The 22,083-nt window shown below is 46.4% G+C and overlaps 1 protein-coding gene across 1 annotated transcript; it reads left to right on the top strand.

Annotated features, from left to right (window-relative positions):
- The first annotated feature begins 434 nt into the window (after positions 1 to 434).
- On the top strand, positions 435 to 950 carry LOC136503731 (uncharacterized). Its single transcript, XM_066498717.1, has one exon. It carries the CDS (start codon positions 435 to 437, stop codon positions 948 to 950), a length of 516 nt encoding a protein of 171 aa, XP_066354814.1.
- The last annotated feature ends 21,133 nt before the right edge of the window (positions 951 to 22,083 follow it).

Below are 22,083 nucleotides of genomic sequence, written 5' to 3'. Positions count from 1 at the left end.
CCTATTCCGTCAAACACCTCTACAAGGACTGCAAGCTCCTTAAGCACATCCTACGGCAAGCCACCAAGCCAAAGGAAGGGAAAGACAAGGAGAAGGCGGCCACGAAAGGTTGTGCGGTGGGCAAGGATGAAGATGGCTTCCCCAACCCCGAGGAATGCCTCATGATCTTTGGGGAATCTGACGCTATCCACTCCAAGCACCAACACAAGGTACACTACAGAGAGGCATGCGCTGCCAAGTCAACCATCCCCTCTTTCCTTAGTTGGTCAGACTCCCTGATCACTTTTGATCAGAGAGACCATCCTTTTCACATCGCCCGACTGGGTCGCTACCCGCTCATCGTCGACTCCATCATCTGCAAGAAGCGCCTCACCAAGGTGCTGATGGACAAAGGCAGTGGCCTCAACATTCTCTACGTTGACACCCTCGACACCATGCGCATCCCTCGGTCGGAGCTCCGCTCAGTGAGCTCTCCCTTCCACAGCGTGATCCTAGGGGCGCGGGCGTATCCACTCGAGCAGATCGACCTACCCGTCACGTTTGGCGACCACATCAACTTCTGCTCGGAGGTCCTAGCCTTCGAGGTAGTGGACTTTCCGGGGTCCTACCACGCCATCTTGGAGCGATCATGCAATGCCAAGTTCATGGTGATCCCCAACTACACCTACCTCAAGCTGAAGATGCCAGGGCTGAACGGTGTCATCACCATAGATAGTACCTTCTTGCACGCCTACATGTGCGACCACGAGCATTACGAGCTCGCCATTACCGTCATCAACTCCACCGAGCTCCTAGAGCTCAGGAATTCAGCAACTCCAGTAGTCCCCGACTGCAACGGGTTGACATCCTCGAGTGCCTTCCATTCGATTGAGGAAACCAAGGCGGTGGAGATCGACCCCACTAATTCGACCAAGATGGTGCAGATCAGGACCAAGCTCCTGGCCAAATAGGAAAGCAAGCTCGCTGACTTCCTACGCGCAAATCGCTATGTCTTCGCGTGGAAGCCTTCTGACATGATGGGCATACCGAGGAAGGTCACCAAGGATGCACTATGCGTTGTCCCGGGCTTAAAGCCTGCCAAGCAACGCCTGCATCGCTTTGACGATGAAAGGCGCTGGGCCATAGGCGAGGAGATCGCCAAACTTCTGACAGCCGGATTCATCAAAGAGGTATACCACTCCGACTAGCTAGCTAATCCTGTTCTTATGAAAAGAAGAATGGGAAGTGGAGAATGTGTGTTGACTATACTGGCCTCAACAAGGCATGCCCAAAGGATCACTTCCCTTTACCATGCATAGATCAGATAGTTGACTCTACCTCAGGGTGCAAAATCCTCTCCTTCCCAGATGCCTACTTAGGCTACCACCAGATCATGATGAAAGAGTTTGACCAGGTCGTGACTTCATTCATCACCACGTATGGTTCATACTGTTATGTAACCATGCCTTTTGGTCTGAAGAACGCTGACGTCACCTATCAATGGTGCATGCAACGATGCTTCACCAACCAAATCGACCCGCTTGACCAACCTAACCAAGTCGAGTGACCGAAACCAACAATCGCCGTCTATGTAGATGACGTACTGGTAAAAACGGCTCAAGCTAGCGACCTGATCGCAAACTTGGCCGCAACATTCGTGAACCTCCGAAGGTTCAGCATCAAATTGAATCCCAAAAATGTGTTTTTAGGGTTCTAAAGGGGAAGCTGCTTGGATACATCATGTCCGAGCGCGGCATCGAAGCCAACCCCGAAAAAATCATGGCCATCTCCAACATGGGCCCGATACACAACGTCAAGGGCGTACAAAGGCTCACCGGCTGTTTGCTCGCCCTGAGCCGGTTCATCTCCCAACTAGGCAAATGAGGGATGCCTCTCTACAAACTTCTTAAGAAGACAGATGCATTCATCTAGACAAAGGAGGCACATCAAGCTTTGGAAAGCCTCAAAGCATTGCTGATGTCGGCACCAATCCTCGTCGCTCCCGAACAGGGAGAATCCCTCCTCCTCTACATCGTGGCAAGAAACCACGTTGTGAGTGTCGCCCTCGTCGTCGAGAGGGAGGAACCAGGACACCCCCTAAAGGTCCAATGGCCGGTGTACTTCGTCTGTGAGGTACTCACCAATGCCAAAGTTCACTACCCCTAGGTTCAGAAGCTTCTATATGCCGTGCTAATGGCGACCCAAAACCTCTTGCACTACTTCACTGACCAAGGTCATGGTCATCACCTCATACCCACTTGGGGACGTCATCCGTAACCGTGATGCCGCCAGCCGAATCTCCAAGTGGGCTCTTGAGCTCATGGGCCATGACATCAGGTATGTCCCACGCACCGCTATTAAGTCTTAGGCTCTTGCCAACTTCATCGTCGAATGGATGGAAGTTCAGCTCCTGACCTCGGACGTCACCCATGAGTACTGGATGATGTACTTCAACGGGTCAGTCATGGCACCCGGTGTAGGGACTAGAGTGTTTTTGATCTCCCCGAATGGGAGCAGGCTCCGCTACGTGATCTGTCTCCATTTTTTAGCTTCGAACAATGCCGTGGAGTACGGGGTCCTCATCAATGGACTACGCATCGTCATCAAGCTTGGCGCCACGTAGCTGTATGTCCATGGTGACTCAGAGTTGGTCATCGACCAAGTCATGAATGAGTCCTCCTACAAGAGCCCTCTCATGGTGGCATATTGCCAGGAGGTGCGCAAGCTCGAGGACAAGTTTCGAGGAATCGAACTACATCATGTCCCTCAAAAGGACAACGACGCTGCTGACTTCCTCATAAAATTGGTGGCTAGATAGGAACTGCCTGCCAATGAGGTCTTTGTAAACGACCTCCATGAGCCGTCTGCCCGCACCCGAGAGGATCCGACCCAGACGCGCTCCAACACCAATCTGGCACTCGGGGGCTCCGACCCCCCCAACGTGCCCCGACCCTAACCGAGTGCTCATGGGCTCCAACCTTGGCGCCTCCATGGCAACGTCGCCCGGTGACATCGCCATGATGGCACTCGATCCGATCGACTGGAGAGCACCACTGCTCGCCTACCTCCTCGAGGAGGTTCTCCCACCGGAAAGGACTAAAGCACGATGAATCGCTCGACGTGCCTAGATGTTTGTCACCATTAGTAACGAACTTTATAAGCAAAGTTCATCGAGAGTGCTCATGAAGTGCATCCCGACCGACCAGGGGAAATAGCTTCGCCTCGAAGTCCATGTCGGAATCTATGGACATCATGCGGCTCCAAGGTCGTTGTTTGGAAAAGCCTTTCTCTAAGGTTTTACTGGCCCACTATGCTGTGAGATGCAGAGGAGGTGGTCCACAGGTATGAATGATGCTAGTTCTATGCTCAGCAGACTCATCTATCAGCGCAAGAACTTCAGGCCATCCCCATCACCTAGCCATTCATGGTCTAGGGCATCGACATGGTCGGACCCCTCAAAAAGGCCCCGGGTGGCTTCACTCACCTACTCGTGGCGGTGGACAAGTTCATCAAGTGGATAGAGGCGAAGCCCATCACCAATATCCGCTCAAAAGAGGCGGTCAAGTTCTTCTTCGACATCATCTATTGGTTTGGTGTCCCTAACTATATCATCACCGACCATGGAACAAACTTCACCGGGAAAAAGTTCTTGGAGTTCTATGATGGATATGGCATCAAGATTGATTAGGCCTCGATCAGACACCCGTGTACTAACGATCATGTCGAGCGGGCCAATGGCATGGTCCTCCAAGGACTCAAGCCCTACATCTTCGATCAACTCAAAAAGTATGCTGGGTGATGGGTTGCAGAGGTCCCAGTAATCCTCTAGAGCCTAAGAATGACCCCAAACCCGTCCACAGGGTTCACCCCTTTCTTCCTCGCATATGAAGCCAAAGCAGTGTTGCCCTCCAACCTCGATCATGGCGCCCCAAGAGTAAAGGCCTTCTACCGAGACCGAGCCATGGAGGCTCAGCAAGACATGGTCGACCTACTCGAGGAGGCTCATGAGACGACCATCATCCGCTCCGCTCATTACCAGCAAACTCTCCATAGGTACCATAAAAGAAAAATCAGGGTGAGGATCCTTGAGGTCGGTGATTTTGTACTCTGGAGGACCTAGTCAACCAAGGAGAAACATAAGCTCTCTCCACCATAGGAAGGACCCTATACGGTGACCGAGGTAATCTGACTAGGTGACTACCGACTGAAGGACAACAACGGTAGCGTTCTCACCAACACATAGAGCATCGAATAGTTATGTCGTTTCTTTCCCTAAAGCTTGGTCTTACCATTTATTTCCATTCAATGCTTGCTCCTACAGCGCCCTAGCCCGAGCACTCTCGGCCTAGGTCGCTCGAGGGCTCTACGAGGGTGCGATACCACTCCCTTTTTTACTATCATATAGTAACACTTTTTGCCCAAACAAAAGGGCGTCGTCCAAATGAAAGGGTATTCTGTTCCTCTGATTACCCTATGTAACTTGCGCTTTTAGCCTCCTGACCGATCACACCCCGCCACGACCTATGGTTATGAGCAGCTGAGCCTCGCGGGCCGCGCCCGAGTTCTTAAGGTTGTAGCCTATGGGTCAACGGGCAGGTGTGAAAAAGAAAGGACAAAAAACAAAGCTATGTAAGGATAAAAACAAGGGCGAACGGGATAAACTTCCCCTCACAAGTGATTTCATCACAAAAACAAAATTAAAATATTCATGAATGTAAAACTGTTCACACGGGGGCTCCCTCATGAATTCATCTTTTACATAAATTGACTATTTCTACTCTAACTCTATTATGGCCCCCTGGCGGCATCGACTGACGGTACGGTTGATGAGGATAAAGGCAACTCGGTTATGGTTGGGACAACAGCGCTCAGCTTGACTGTGGTCGGGATGACGTTCGGCTCGGTTGGGGGTAGGACGACACTCGCCTCCGACCCAGCCTCCGTTGCCTCCGCTGGCTGGATGACATCTTCCCGGCGTATGTCTACGACCATGGTTGAACGACGAGCCTCCATCACCCACTACGCGGTGACCTACTCAGCAACTATCTTTGCATGCGGCACCAAACTCTCCCCCAATGCATGGATTTCATCTGTGCTCCACCCATCAGTGTATCCTCTGTAGATGGCTGCGAAGTCTAGATTGGGGTAGTGGGTCACCACCGAGGTCAGCATCCCCAACGTCCCGTAGAACATGCCATCGCAGATGAGCGCCCGAACTTCATTCGGGACCTTAGCCAGCTGGACGACAGGCGTACTAGTGCTCGGTCCTGACCCGAACTCCTCGGAGACGACCACCTGCGCAATATTGCGAAGCTGGTCGAGCTCTCCCTCGAGAACACATCACTCTTCAAGGGACTGGGCTAGCGCCTTCGTGCTCTGACCGACTACCACTTTGACCATCTCCAGCTCTTGCTCCAGAGTGCTGATCTTTCCACCTAGTTCTGGAAATAGACGACAAATTCAGGAGCAAAGGAAAGAAAAATTCAAGGCATCAATCGAGGGTAGAACAGGTACATACCGAGGCGAGTGCTTTTGAGAATGGAGAGCCCTTCCTCTTGCTGGGTCACCCTCTCGAGCAGTAGAGCGTTTGACTCCTCTCTCGAGCATCTACCCCCGGAGCACGACCACTTATTGCTCGACATCCAACCGGGCCTTCTACTCCACCTCCAGAGCCTCCAAGGACTTCTAAAGCATCGCCTCGGTCTTCGCCAAGTGGGCCTTCACCGCGTTGAGTTCCCGCTCGATAGTAGTCGCCCACTTGATCACATGCAGCTCCGCCGTCCATTCTCCCGTCACCTCGGCTGCTCGGTCTTGGGACTCACGGTGGGCAGACTCCAACTGGTGCTTGAGCTCATTGACCCACCGTGATGCCACCGCTTCTTGCTCGATCTGACCGTGCTCCTCCTGGAGAAATCGGGACTTACGGATCAACATCATCTCCAGGTCCTACGAGACAAGAAGCAGGCATGCTAAGACAACCATTTAAAAGCCAAGGAATCAAAGACAACACCAAGAACATAGAAAACTTACCTCTATAATGTGTGGTAGGTCGATAGTCACGGCCTGATGGACGAGCTCAACCCTCTCCAAGGCCTCCTTGAGCCTTGCCTTGGTAAGGGCGAGATCAGACTCCATTGATAGTCCTCTCTCCTCGAGCAGGTGTCAGAGCTTCACCTCCTCCTCGTCACGAAGGAAGAACCAGGCCTATCCTAGCTCGCCGGGGCAATGCCACACCAGATCGCGGGTCACCCCCGACCCGCTGGAAGATCCAGCCACCGCTGTATCATGCGACGACCGGATCATCACCAACTCCTGGGACGGCGGGATGGCTGGTGGCTCCACCCCGGTGTATTTCTCATCATCGAAGGGGATGTCCACTGCTAGGCCTCCATGGCTCGCTGGTGGCTGCTCTACCTCTGGCCAGGCCACGGCTCCTCCGGACCCCCCTAGCTCTGACCAGGCGGGCGAACAATGTGCTCCTCCACTGGGCGAGATAGGGAGCCCAGTTTCCCTCCTCTCCGCCTCCGCAACTGGTGGGGATAGACCGCAAGAGTCACCTCCGACCTGGCCTCCACCATCACCATGGAGATCATCGCCATCACGGCTGCCGCCGTGCTCATGACCGATTGGGAAGACACAACCCCCATTAAGGAAGGTTGCGCCGCCACCAGCCTGCTTCCCCCTCGCTCGTTGTAACCCGCAGTAGGCTGGGTCTCCACTCTTCTTGCACGGGAAGTGGGGAGATCCCTAGTCCTATCGGCTCCTAGCCACTGCAAAAAAGGGCACAAGTGCAGGTTAGTCACACCCAAAAAACTCAACTATGAGGGCAAAGGGAAGCATGAATACATACCCAGACGAATGCGGCAAAACCTTGAAACTCCGACCGACTGACGGCGAGTTGACCAGATGAGGATCACTCGGGGGTCGCAGTTCGCGCCCCCTCGGATCGATTGAGGGTAGGGACAACACGGCCAGTCCCTGTTTGGCCCACGAATGGTCACGACCACCAGCTCACGGCGACCCCAAGGGAATGGGCGGACGATCGTGCTCCTCCGATAGACCAGCACATTCCGTCACACTCAGAGCAGGGGGCTGAGAAGCCGATGGTGCCTCCAAAGGGCGCGGCGACCGTGCCCGCTTTGCCTCTCATTCGACATTGGCGTCTCCACTCGCGGCGCGCTTCCTCGACTCAGGAACGTCACTGCGTGTCTCCATACCACGCTCACCGCCGATGGGCACGGTCGTGGGCTCTCGGCGCTCCACCAAGGACACGACAGTGCCCCTATCTCCCTCGTCCTCCAAGGCACTCGCGTTGTCACCCATCTCCGTGGGCTCCTCCGACTCGAGCTCCTCCTACACGTCGCTCCGGCTCTCGCCACCCTGGACCCGCCGGTTGATCTCCTTCTCCTTATTGAACCTCCTCTAGACCTTCTCGGCTTTCTTCTTCTTCTTGGCAAGCGCGGCCTCCCTCTGGGCAGCTTGCCGAACTGCGCCTTCTGGCCCTCTCGGAAGATGCGGCCGAGATTTATAGCCCGCGAGTCCCTTTGAAATGGGCAACTCAAAATCAATAAAGGTATCTAGCCATTGTAGCTGACCGTCGGAGACAAAAGCTCTAGTGGGGAGCTCCGGTGTCACATCCACCAAGTCTCCAACATACCCTCTCTAGACTTAAACTCTAGTGCACTCTAAAAGTTATGGTGAGGGCCTTCTCTTCCCAACCTCGAACTATGCTGGACCAAAAATATTAATGTTTTTCCAATGAATTGTTGTTAAACTGTGTAATTGTATTTGTGTTATATGTTGTCTAAGTTGTGAGTATTGACTTTTGCAGTATAGATTGATTTTTGGAGCCACTTTATGTTGGACCATATTGCAAATGTGAAACTAGAAGAGAAAATAGTGTTCTACATAGAAAGCACATCTCATGCTAAAAAATGTGGCTGATGTGTTTGGGAACCATGCAGTCCAGAAGATCAGATAAGCATGATGGGGAGATTTCTACACACACACAGCTAATTGTATTTGTGTTATATGTTAGCTAAGTTGTGAGTATTGACTTTTGCTGTATAGATTGATTTTAGAGCTACTTTAGGTTGGACCATATTGCAAATATGAAAATAGAAGAGAAAACAATGGTCTTCATAGAAAGAGCACCTCGTAGCTGAAAATGTGACTGGCGTGTTTGGAAATCATGCAGTCCAGAAGATCATTAAGCGCAACGATGAGATTTCTTGTTCACACACACACGCACGCACACACATACGCACAAAACCACACAAACGCACACACACACACGCACACAACCACACGCGCGCGCGCGCACACACACACATGCGCGCACGCAGAAACCATGGTCAAAATATGTTTCTTTATGTAACAAATATGTGTTCAATTTAGGTCCCCATAATACACTAAAATCTTCCTTGCTTTGGATTCCTTCAAAAGTTTGGAAACATTCAGTGAAGTTTAGCAACCAAATGATTGATTTAAAAATTATAATTTAATTAATCTGTGAACATATGCCAAACCATACAATCAAAACAAGGCCAGCTATGCAAACACAGTGTGGCTCAATTTATTTGGTTGCTTGTGGTGGAACCTTCCTATCCTTGTTCAAATCCTCAACTTATCACATGTGCTCGCATTTTTAGAATGTGACTAAGCTATTGTCAAATTGTTGGCAACTCTTGCATGTTAACAGTAAAGCACCTGTGAAAACTTCGCCAATCTCAAGATTTGTCGGCTTAGTATCTCAGGGATTCTCATATGGGCAGAGTGGGCATGAATATAGGTGCATATATGTGAGCGTCTATGTCTGTACTATATTTCATAAAAAAAGGTTAACTCTAGGTATACCTTCAAAATTTCACGAACAAAGTAATATCTCTAGACATAAATTCCACACTACAATTACTTGCAAATAGTAAAACCCTAGGGTCAGCCCAACAAAATAAGAAATAGCATAGCATGGGCATCAAGGCTAAAGACAGTTGCCATTCATTGGTTTCATGTCAAACGGATGATGTTCCCTAGTACCCCCTCTTTCTAGAGCTGTAAAGTGTTCTTTTTTTTACAACACTGTAAAGTGTTCATTGGTGCTGCTATTTATGTTGCCTCTCACACACATCATTCCACATTGACCTATGAGATATATAGGCATAGGGAGAATTAGAGGGTGTTTGGTTGCCCCTCCTAAATTTTAGTCGCCGTCCCATCGGATGTTTGGACACATGCATGGAGTATTAAATATAGACTAATTATGAAACTAATTGCATAGTTTGCGACTAATTTGCGAGACAAATCTTTTAAGCCTAATTAGTCGATGATTTGACAATGTTTTGCTACTGTAAACATGTGCTAATGATAGATTAATTAGGCTTAAAAATTTCATCTCGTGGAGTACCGATGGATTATGTAATTTGTTTTTTATTAGTATCCGAACACCCTATGCAACATCCTCCCGACACACCTCCTAAATTTTAGTAGCTAGATCCAAACACCCACTTATTTGTTTTGTGCATCTCTGTCAAGGATTAAGGTACACAAAATGCGAACTAAATGTTGATAAGTTGTACTTCGCGTGGTGATGTTCAAATATAGTTTAGTCACATATGTTGAGTTACGAAAATAAATACACCCTAATCTCTTACACAAATATTTATGTGCATATAGTAACTTTCCCTTTTTAGTGAATCGCTATTTTGATTGAGCTTTTGATTTGATAACTTAGTTGTATCAACAAGTCAATACATTGTACTTTTCAACATTTCTTGCTATATGTCTCAAGAAAATGTAATTTGTGCATATGCCACTTTGAATCCGCTGATTAGCTCACATCCCACTTCAAATTAGCTATTTATGTGTATAACTCACAAATTTGTATATCTGCCATTATCCTTCCATTGCCTTTTGTGTGCGACACATTCAAGTCGTAAAAGCATTGATGCCAAGTTTGCATGGCATGTGAATAAAATGACAACATTTGGTGGCATCAACACAAATGTCCAATAAGAGATTTTTTATGAACCACAGTTCAAATGCAGATGCTCACATATATATGCAGGCACAATTACCCTTATTAACGCAGGGACATACCCTACCCTAATGAGCACCTCTCAAAGATTGAGCAAGTAGATCTTTAGATTGACGAAGTCACCACAGGTGCCTTGCTGACGATGGGCATGTCGCCTTCCACTAAAAGTAAAGTGTCATTAAATCCTAGAATATATCAAGGAAATTTGAGCACCTGTGTGAAATTGAGGAGTTAAACCTAGGAGGATAGGTTCCACCACAAGGAACCTAGCTACGCTTAGCTCACAATGTCGAATGAAAAAATGTGGAAGTTCATACCAAAATCTTTATTATTTCCCACTTAATTGCCCTAGGGTGAATAAGAATACAATTCAAGTGCATATGTGCCCTTAGATAATAATAAATGCCATTAGCTAGATAGGATAGCTTGAAACATATGAGGTGTGTTTGGTTCCCTGCCCTCACCCCTGGCCAGACTTCCATAATACAACCTGGGCCTGTTTGGTTCCCTGTAAGGCCCTGCTAGCTAGGCTCCCACAAGCCCACGGGGGGAGTGGGGGTTAGCCAGGCTTCATGGGAATGGTGGGGGCACTCGTTTCTATGGAGCCTGGCTTGGCTTGGCTGCACACGGGGGGTCCTCATTGGCTTGCGCAGTGCATTGAACAAAACCCCGCTTCCACATCCACCCGCTAGGGTTACCTCTCTCATTCACCGCTTGTTCACTCACCGCTGCTCTCTCGCTCTCGTTTCACTTGCTGTTGTTGGGGTTCCCGATAGGGAGCTCATCGGAGAAGGTCGTCGGCCCTCCCCAAGTGCTCGCAGGTGAGACACTACGGATCGAAACCGAGGACGCATGATGGATCTCTCTCTATTTGCTCCTCCTTGAAGGGAAAATCATTGTTTTTGTTTAGATCCAGGTGTTTCTTGCCTTCTCTAGTGGTGATTATGACTAGATCTGTTAAGCAATGCAAGTTTCCTTTACTAGTATTCGTTGCTTGTTCTTGTACTCTACCATACGTACTTGATTTTTTTGCTGGGTCCATGGGAATGGGTGGGTGGCGCATCTTGAATGTCGCAATCGATCCATGTTTATATTCTAGATTAGGGTTTATTCATACTTGTGCACCAGCTCTCTCTACCTAACTATATAATGCACATGCTATGTTTCCTTAGTCATAGTTGTCGACTTCTATATTATGCATGTCTTTGTTTCATTGGTCACAAGTCATTGACTTCTATAGGTTGTCTTCCCATTAGACTAATCTATTAAGCTCATGATTGAAGACAAATTTCTTGCAAAATTGCAAAAGCATCATCAAATATAGAAGTCCTTACATGGAAGAAATTGCATGCACTTATAAACATATAAACAGATCATTGGAGGTAAATCACATGTAATACAAAAACACTGAATTTGGTTTTGGACTGAGCGAGATGATGGTGAATGTCTTGCAACAGTTGGAGCTCCAAAGGGCATACATGGGCATGTTGAGCAATAGCTAATAAAGACCCTTTCTTCTCAGTCATACAACCATGCCACTCTCTCACAGGATTTTGGCTCCAGTTCGTTTCCCCACCAACATAAAGTGTTCAAATTAGATCTTATAATCTCCATATCATCATCATTGTGTGTACTCCACAAATGTTATGTAGATATAAACCATTCAATCCTATCACATATTTGACACCTCCTACCGGAGAGCTAGATTACTAAGAAAAAGTTAGTTTGGTAGAAGGTCCTAGCATTTAGGAAATTGTATGTCATAGCCAGTGGTTATAAGGCCAAGTGTGTCGCACCTTGTGTTGGCATGCCCTAGAATTTCCATGGTACGAAGGACATGGGTGCCTGCGTCGCACAGATTGACTTGGTCATCGCCTCGGATTGCGGAAGAAGAAAATGCACTCCGCTTGGCCTTGCCTCAATGTGGGTGGGGCCCCTCATGGGGTCCTTCATGGTGCAGGCATACTTGCTAAGCCATGGAGATCCCCTCGACTCCGAGGTCGAAGGTGGGAAGATACTTTATTAGTAGATTCAGTTGATTGTTGTGTCGAGCAGCCACATGCTTACTCGGGATACTTCTCGACTAAATTGTTGATCCCAGTGCTCCGAGCGTGAAGTCAACATGTTGGCTTCTCCTGGTGTGGCTCCTGTTTGAGTGTCGTGACGTTCGGGATGTGGCCCGAATGGCTGGTGGGTCTCGGGCCTACAGAGCTTGGTCGTAGCCCCTAAGTCCGACTATTTGACCGAGTTCCATCTAACGAGGCCTTGTGTTGTCTTTGCCTAAGCTCCCCAGCTAATGAGGGTACCTGAAGTAAAGTTACTCGTTAATAATCCTTTCATAATGATTATGTAGAGAACAAGCCATACACACTTAAATTGCACCATATATACAAGGATGCATTTGTTGGTTAATGTTGAAATGAAGTTGTGTGACCAAATTTGGTGATCTTTTGGTGGGGTTTTGGTGTTGTGTGGGTCTACTAAACATGATTACTAGTGTTTAATTTATATGATAACGGATAGGTTGCATTCTCTAAATAAATTGAATTTTGCATCTTTTAATGCTAAACTTTGCAATATGAGGTTTGGCTAACCAAAAAGACCATTGTGACTCCACAAGATAAAGTGTGGACTTTTCTTGGAACCATGTTCCAAAGAGTAATACAATGAGCTGCATCACTATATTATGTGGATGATCAAACGTTTGAACAAACATTGTTTTCAGCTTTGTTTTATCAAAGATCACTACTTCACACATTTTTGGCATATTCATTTTGATGTAACTCAATATCAAAGTATGTGTGTCGCAATGAATTGTTCACAAGCTAGGTAATTGTATTTGTGTTACATGATAGAGAAGTTGTGAGTACTTTTGCAATATATCGATTTTGGAGCCAATTTATGTCAGTGCATATTGCTGATATGAAACTAGAAGAGAAAACAAAGTTCTTCATAGAAAGCACACCTCATGGTTGAAAATGGGACAAACATGTTTGGAAATCATGCAGTCCAGATGATCACATAAGCACCACGATGAGATTTCTTGTTCACACACACATACACACATACACACACACACACACAGAGAGGGATAGAGACGCGCGCACACACAATTGTGTTACTGTTGGCTAAGTTGTGAGTATTGACTTTTGCGTATAGATCAATTTTAGAGCGACTTTAGATTGGACCATATTAAAAATATGAAACTAGAAGAGAAAGCAATGTCCTTCATAGAAAGAACACCTCATGTTTGAAAATGTGACTGGCGTGTTTGGAAACCATGCAGTCCAGAAGAATACATAAGCACAATGGAGCGCGCACGCACACAAGTAGTTGTATTTGTGTTGAGGCCAAAAAAAAGTTGTATTTGTGTTACTGTCGGCTAAGTTGTGAGTAGTGACTTTTGCAGTATAGATCAATTTTGGAGCCATTTTAGGTTGGACCATATTGCAAATATGAGACTAGAAGTGAAAACAATGTTCTTCATAGAAAGCACACCTTAATTATAGTAAAAAATGTGACTTACGTGTTTGAAAACCATGCAGTCCAGAAGATCACATAAGCACAATGGCGAGATTTGTTGTTCACACACACACACACACACACACACACACACACACACACACACACACACAGGCCCTTTATCGCTTTAGATGCGATGTCATTGTGAATATCAATCTAGTGCTATGTTGGTGTGCATCTTTGCAGGTGACGACATTGATATGTTATATCTTGGGTGTTCATATTAGCAGTGGGACTACACCCAGTTAACTAAACTCGGCAAGCACACAATATTTTTGCCAGGGGTGACAATCCATAAAGACCGGTTTCCTTCGCTCGATGAGCTAGGAGCAGGTTCGATCAGTGCATGTGGATGAGCACACTGAGGATTATGAATGTCATTGAGTTTCGTGTTAAGTAATTCAGTTTTCTTCAGTCAAACTTGTGTCAGGATGATGTTCAGAATAGCTCTTCACTACCGGAGACTGTGCAGTTACCGAGTGCCCAGACAATTACCGAGTGTCAAAAGTCGGGACACTCGGAAAACATTTTATTACCGAGTGCCAACACTCGGAAAACACAAACACCCGGTAGTAGACATCTTTACCGAGTCCGAACACTCGGTAACCTCAAACACTCGGTAGAACTACAATTTTACCGAAGGGGCGCACTCGGTAAAAAGAGACACTCGGTATTGAGCTGCCACGTCTCCTAGTGTACCAACCATGCGCCAAACGGCGTCACGGCATGACATGTTTGCCGAGTGTAGAAGTATTTGCACTCGGTAATAATAAAGTTTTACCGAGTGTAAGTTCACAACACTCGGTAAACACTATCTTTTACCGAGTGTAAGTTCACAACACTCGGTAAACACTATGTGTCATTATAAAAGTTCAAAATGACCTGTGTACCATTGAAAAAACGGAATTGCTTGTTTGAGGCCCTAAATGAATTCAAATCAAAAAGTGGTCAACTACAAAGTTTCATAACTTTTTGAGATCTACAATTTTCATTTAGTAAGTTTTTCCATCCGAGGTCGTTTGAAAAATTTGAATTTTAAATTTGAGAGATTCAAACGTAGTTTTGCATGATAAGATGATTTCAAATCAAAAAGTTGTCAACTACATAGTTTCATAACTTTTGCAGATCTATAATTTTCATTTAGGAAGTTTTTCCATCCGAGGTCTTTTGAAAAATTCAAATTTTAAAATTGTCAAATTCAAACGTCGTTTTTGCATGACAAGATGATTTCAAATCAAAATGTTGCCAACTATAAAATTTCATAACTTATCAAGATCTACAAAGTTTATTTTGGCCGAACTCAGACATGCCCCTCCACTACCATCGCTAGAGTTCCGGTCGTGCCCGCTCCTGCCGCTGCACACCTTTCCCTCTCATTCCACTAGTTCCCTTACATTTGAGAGATCTACATAGGCTGCAGAGTACTTATCCATCTTATCCCACTAGTTTATTTACTTTTAAGAGATCTCATAGGAGTTGGTCAAGCCCAAACCTATGAAAACATAGCGATGACCAACTCGCACCCACTCAGACATGTCCCATTAGACCACCATAACCCATCATGTGTAGTTTTTCCTAGTCATCTAAGAGTTACATGTAGAGTACAGAGTACTTTCTCCTCTAATACTACTAGTTTTTTTTACTAGGGCCAACTTTCAGAGTACTTATCCATCTTATCCCACTAGTTTATTTACTTTTAAGAGACCTCATAGGAGTTGGTCAAGCCCAAACCTATGAAAAGATAGCAACAACCAACTCGCACCCACTCAGACATGTCCCACCAGGCCACCATAACCCATCATGTGTAGTTTTTCCTAGTCATATAAGAGTTACATGTAGAGTACAGAGTACTTTCTCCTCTAATACTACTAGTTTTTTTACTAGGGCCAACCTCTAGTACAGAGTACAGAGTACTTTCTCCTCTAAAAAAGTACTCTGTACTCTACATGTAACTCTTGTAAAAAAGTACTCTGTACTCTACATGCACAAATAAAAAAGTACTTTACTATTTCTCAAATTTTGGTTCGAACTTGTTGTTTTTCAAAATTTCAAATTTGAAAGGTTCAAATTTTGTCAAATGACAAGATAACTAAAATAAAAGTTGTAGAAATTAATGAGTTGAACAACTTTGGTATTCATCACTTTTTATGTTGAAATCATTTTGGGTCCCAAATTTTGGTTCGAACTTGTCATGTTTTAAAATTTCAAATTTGAAAGGTTCAAATTTTGTCAAATGACAAGATAACCAAAATAAAAGTTGTAGATCTTGATGAGTTGAACAACTTTTGTATTCATCACTTTTACATCTGAAATCATTTAGGGTTTGAAAATTTGGTTTGAACTTATCAAATTTCAAATTTCAAATTTTAAAATGTGTAAAACATTGTCACATCCGAGTTTGATCAAACTTAAATGCTGAAGCATGATTTTAGAAATTTTTAGAAAAAAAAACATCACATTTGGAGTTAGTATGAGGGAGAACAACTAGTTACAAAGTTTACCTACAGATTAAAAAGAGAAATCACACTATTCTAGATGATCCTTACGTAATTATAGTAAACAGTGTGATTTCTTTTTTTAATCTGTGGGTCAACTTTGTAACTAGTTTTTCTTTCTCATACTAACTCCAAATCTGATGATTTTTTCCTCAAATTTTCTAAAATCATTCTCTATCAATTTATTTTGTTGGTTTTATATGAACCCACCTGTCAGAATTTTTTTGTCCAGCCCGCCAACACAGCGCCTATCTCTATCCCCGCCTGGGCGCTCAGCCCAATTCCCCACCCTAGCGCACACTTCACCTCCGCCGCACGCTCTTTCGTCAAAGAAAAAAAAGCGACGCTGCCGCCAGTCCTGCAAGCGAGCCGCCCTCGGCCGACCGTCGGCCGCCCTCGACGGTGGCCTCCTCCGCGCACTCAGCAGCGGCTGGCGACCTCATCTCGGCCCCTCCCAGCGGCGACCACAGCTCGGCCGGCGACCTCAGCTCGGCCTATCCGCGCCGCCGACCTCAAATCTTGCCAAGACGCCGTCTCCAGGTCAGCACAGCCGGTAAACTCAGCTCGCCCCACAGCGCCCTCGACCGCCTCTACCCAACGCTGCACACTCTCTCCCTCTATCTCAAAATCTCCCTCACACTCTCTCCCTCTCGCAGATCTGGCGGCAGAGGCAGCGGACGAGGAGACGGCTGGTCACGACAAGGACACGACGGCGGGTCACAGCGAGGAGGCAGCAGAAACCTAGGCATCGACGCGTTCCACCACTACATCCTCCACGGCTTTTCGCATCCGTAAGTCCAATTCCCCCTCCTCTTTTATTCTGCCCGATGATTTGCTACTGGGGTTGGACTAGATCTATATTAGTTCAAAAGCAGTAAAATGTAACTACATCCTTTGGATTGTTAGATCTTTCATTTGCTCTCGTGGCAGCCAAATCGTCAGTGCTGCAATTGTTAATGAAATATGTGCAGTGTGTGGTGGGGGATACCATCTGACAAATATAAATTGTTATTTAAAAAGATAAATCACTCTCAATTCAGCTACAAATATAAACAAGGGAAGAATTGAAATGCTAGTCGTTTCTGGGTTATTAACAGTAAGATAAAGCCTAAATGCCAGACTTACATCTTCATCCTGTCATATTCAAATGCCATTGGTTTGATCCCAAAGAAGTGATAAAGACCCCTGAGCTTGGGTTAGTCGAAGTTCTAAAGTCATCCGTCTTGTTAGGAGACGACGTGTACATTGTGGCCCAAAAGGCCACGCAAGTTTATTATCTCTCATACCCGTGCCAAACCAAAGACCGTCTTAAGGCGTATGATGTTGTGTACAAGGTATCGCCGCATGGTAAAGTACCCGTCCCAAACGATGATGATTATAACATCGATGCAAACACATATGACGGAGAGTTCTTTCAAGAAGAAGGATTAGAAGGGAGTTTTGAGATTGTCTTAGATGTAGATCTCGCAATGGAAGTAGACAATGATACGATCATTGTTGACGGGGATGATGGAGAGGAGGTTCACAACGCGAAAGACTTGTTATTACTTGAGCAACACCATTCAGGCAGTGTCGCTAGTGATGAGACTTTGAGAGACGATCATAATTACGTCGACAATAGCGATGATGAGATTTTTGGCCCACCTATCGATGATCTTGATGATTATTTCTAGTACATGTAAGATCTGTAGTACTTATGGCAATTTTATACATGTATGATACATTTACTTATTTTGCATCTCTTTTATACATGTATGATATATTTACTTATTTTGCATCTCTTTTATACATGTATGATACATTTACTTATTTTGCATCTCTTTTATACATGTATGATACATTTACTTTTGTATATGCGTACTGATAGTTTATTCCTTTTGTTGCAGGTGATTGATGGTGGGCGGTGGAATCAGGAAGCTTAGGTCGGTTATGACCTTACTGGCTGGTGGCGAGGGGTCCAGCCAGGGTGGAGGAGGAGGGCGTGCACAGACTGAGGGTGGAGGGCGTGCCCAGGGAGGAGGAGGACGACGACGACGAGGGCGTGCCCAGGGAGGTGGAGCCCAGGATGGAGGAGGAGCCCAGGGTGGAGGAGGAGGACGGCGACGACGAGGGCGTCGAGAGCCGACACCTCCTCCACAGGACGACGACCATGAGTTCGTAGCGGCCACGGAGGAGGATGAGGAGGAGGAGGAGACTAGGGAGGAGATAGCGGAGGCGGTGGAGGAGGCACGGAGGGAGGATGCTTCCGAGCGGGTTGAGCGCGAGGAGGATGCCGACTTGGTGGCAGAGGAAAATGGGGTGCCTACGGTTTGGATGCGAGGGTCGTCGCGCCTCCCAGACTTACCCATACAGAGACGGCCAGTGATTCGACCATCCGGAACTAAGTAAGTAATTTTTGCATGTTAACACTAATTCACAGGTTTTTAAGTTATAACAGAAACTAATATTCAATCTCAATAACTTTGTGCAGGGATTGGGAAATGGTGATCCCAGGGAGTCACTCTCGCCGAGTAAACGGGATCCTGGGTCTTCTGTGCAGGGCAAACTACCCCGGGATGGTGAGGATCGATGGTGTTGTGCAGCCCGCCATGAAGTGGTCCCACTGGCACGCCGCCAGCGATCAGACTGATCGAGCTGGTAGGTGTTATAACAGCAAGGCCGACCGGGTGATGAAAGAGCTGTGGGTACGTGTTCATCGCACTATGCTGATAATAACATCATATTAATTGTATATTACTGACTGTATTTGCTTGTAGGATTACTACACCTTGGCGGAGGGAGTACGTAGGGAGGACGCGGATGACGTGGTGAACAGAGTCTGTGTTCACCGAGTGCAGGACCTCTTCTACGAGACAAAGCTCCTGTGCAGAAGAATTTACCATGCCCGCAGAGGAAACAGAGTCACCAGAGCGCAGGCAGTGCACCTGCCCCTAACTAAGGAGCAATACTTGACGGTAAACATGAGATTACATCGTCTGTGATTAATTGCACTGAAATTGATTTATGATTTGTCATGTGCTCGTGTACGTGCAGGTGCCTCCTGCTTGGTGTGCGGGGATGGACAACTGCTGGGAGGCCATTGTGGACACGTGGTTGAGTGAGGAGTACGAGCAATATCACGCCGTACGCTCACGTTGCCGTGCGATGATGCAGGGTTCCTCGCACAAACAAGGGCCCACTACCCTCAAGGAATATGCAGCCAGATATGTACGCGGATTTCATTTCGTTGTTGCTACGCTAACTTCTGAATGCATAATATCTTATTGTTGTGCTTCTTCCTGCAGACGCGGTTCCACCCCGGCCAGGAGTGCGCCTCGTTCAAGGCATATGCCTTGGCACACAAGGGCAAGGCAAAGGACCCCGACCTCGTCTACAACCCGGAGGACCCGCCCGAGGCATACAGTAACCTGAGCGTGCACAGTCGCCTCAGCGAGTACACGGCGATGGCGAGAGAGATCCATGGGCCAGAATTTGATCCGAGCACCGCTGACCTCGAGGGTGACATCGTCATGAGGTTGGGACCAGGTAAGCCACACGGGAGGTACTATATGGGCAACAGCACCATAGACACGGCCAACACTCAGACACTCACCCAGATTAGAGCCCGGAGCACGAGTTCGAGCCCGGCCATACGCCCACGCTCACAGCCCCAGGTGGTAGCACTCCAGGTTAGTTCTGTTGCATTCGTTGTCCATTCATTTTCTACCCGTTCTTTATTTGCATTCTAACTATGTGATAAATAATTGTAGGCCCAGATTGAAGCCCTGCAGGAGTCACAGCAGGCCTCACAGAGCCAGTTTCAGGCCCTCCAGCTATCACACCAGGCCGAGTTGGCACAGGAGAGGGCGCGAGTGCAGGCCCAGCTTGAGGCCTTCCAGCAGTCGCAGAAGGCCTGGTACGAGTACATGGCCAGCTTTTCTCAGAGCATGGGCCAGCCTCCACCGCCTCCGCCGCCGCCGATGATACCGTTGGTGCCTCCACCTCCGCGCGACGGCACTCCTGTGAGTCACTCTTCATCTTGAAAGGCTTTTTCAGTTCAGATTGTGCTACAGTCAACACTATCATGTTAGAACCTAGAAGAGAGTAGGATACATACATGTATAAGTTAGATTATTAGTAATATTGTTCAGACCTTGAAAGGCATCATGTTAGGTTCTACATGAGTACATAGGTGTTTGCCCAATTCATGTTCAGTCTACTCGACCATGTGTGACGATATCTTGCACATAGAGGAGACCTAAACAGCAACTAACTTGATATGTGTTATCTATTATATGCCTATATATTGATGTCACTGTTAACTGGTCTTTCGAAGGAATATTTGAATTTGGCATACTACCTTATGATTAATTGACAAATATGTTTATTTTCTTTTGCTCCCTCATTCCAGGGACCTTCTACAGCTGGATCGAACAACGATCAAGACTTGGACTTGTCTCCGTTTCTCGGTAGGGCTCCGACCATGTGACAGGACCATGTTTCACTTGTTTGTATGTTGAACTTAGAAGTGGGTTGAACTTTGTGGACTTTGGACATGTTGATGGTGTTTGTGGACTTTGCATTGTGCTTGTGACATTTGTTGTAGCTATATGTTGGTTATAATGAGTGGATGTGACATTTGTGGACATATATGTGATATATATTGTCTATCTGTTGGTAACTGTGATATTCTGTTATAATTGTTGTTAATTGTGGCTGGATATGCACTGAAACAAACAAAAAAAATAGTGTGGACAAGTTTTACCGAGTGTTACACTCGGTAATGGTCATGTTTACCGAGTGTTACACTCGGTAAAACAGAAAACAGAACCAAATTGGTTCTGATTCTGTTAATTTTGCCGAGTGGTGCCATTTTTTACCGAGTGCCACGACCCCACTCGGATATATGTGCCATTTTTTACCGAGTGGAACACTCGGTTAACGAGTTACATGTTTACCGAGTGTTACTGGTACACTCGGTAAACTATATTAGGGAAAAATATTTGCGGAATTGTTTTAATCATGAAAATGGTTATCTGTTTACCGAGTGCTATGTCTAACACTCGGTAAACGACGCCGTTAACGGCAAGCTTGGGGACTGACGACCGTCACGTTGTAGTTGTTTACCGAGTGCCGGCTTAGCACTCGGTAAGATTTATTCTCCGAGTGCCCCGTTAGTTGACACTCGGTAAACTAACTTTACCGAGTCGTTGTTTACCGAGTCATGTTTACCGAGTGTGGCACTCGGTAAACAATTTACCGAGTGTTTCTCCATATTTGCCGAGTGTTTATCACACTCGGTAATTAATCAGTATCCCGTAGTGCTTGAGCTATGTGGGTGGTGTCCATGTCCATGTGTGATATATTGTGAAATGGAAAACCTTAATATATATATATATATATTATTTTGGCTAACAAAACAAAAACAAATGCTGGTTAGTTATGGGTAGAGTTGCTGGTAAAAATATAATAAAGTAAATATCATAATCTCTTTTCTTAAAAGAATACACGGTTTATGTACTTGTAGATGTTTTCCTATAAGATATCGCCAGGTTACTGTTATCTGGACCTTTTGAATTTATCTTTTTCATATTGCCTGCTCGAGGTAATACAACGTTTGTGATGCACTAAAAATTTTGCTGTTTCCGTTGCAAGATGTTCTTTGTGTACAAGCCACTCAATATAGGATGCCTACTGATGTTGAAGAAAATTCATATTCTTCACATGTTCAATCTGGAGTAGTCACAGATATTAGAAGCTTGTGCACAAATATTCAAATTGCCTCTGAGAAAGGGCTTGGGGATTCGGATGACAACTTTTTGAGCAGTCCATCACACCCAGGAGTCTATGCTAGTAAACCCAAGACTTGGCACGGCCTACATTGGCGGACATCCGAACGTGTCCTTAGTTCCTCTGGTTGTTTCTAAGCGCTAATGTGTCGTGTTACGAATTGGAACGGCAAGGCAACGACACCGTCGCTGTCGCAGTTGCCTCGTCCTTCCTCCTCCTCCTCGCCGCGTCTCCTCTGTTCCGCATTGTGAGGCCGCCTCCGCCTCCGCCGCCGCCCAGCGAGAG

The sequence above is a fragment of the Miscanthus floridulus genome, chromosome 14 (assembly GCF_019320115.1).
Source record: "Miscanthus floridulus cultivar M001 chromosome 14, ASM1932011v1, whole genome shotgun sequence".
NCBI classification, from domain to species: Eukaryota; Viridiplantae; Streptophyta; class Magnoliopsida; order Poales; family Poaceae; genus Miscanthus; species Miscanthus floridulus.
The sequence above is the reverse complement of the archived record's forward strand: the minus strand, read 5'-3'. Positions and strand labels throughout refer to the sequence as shown.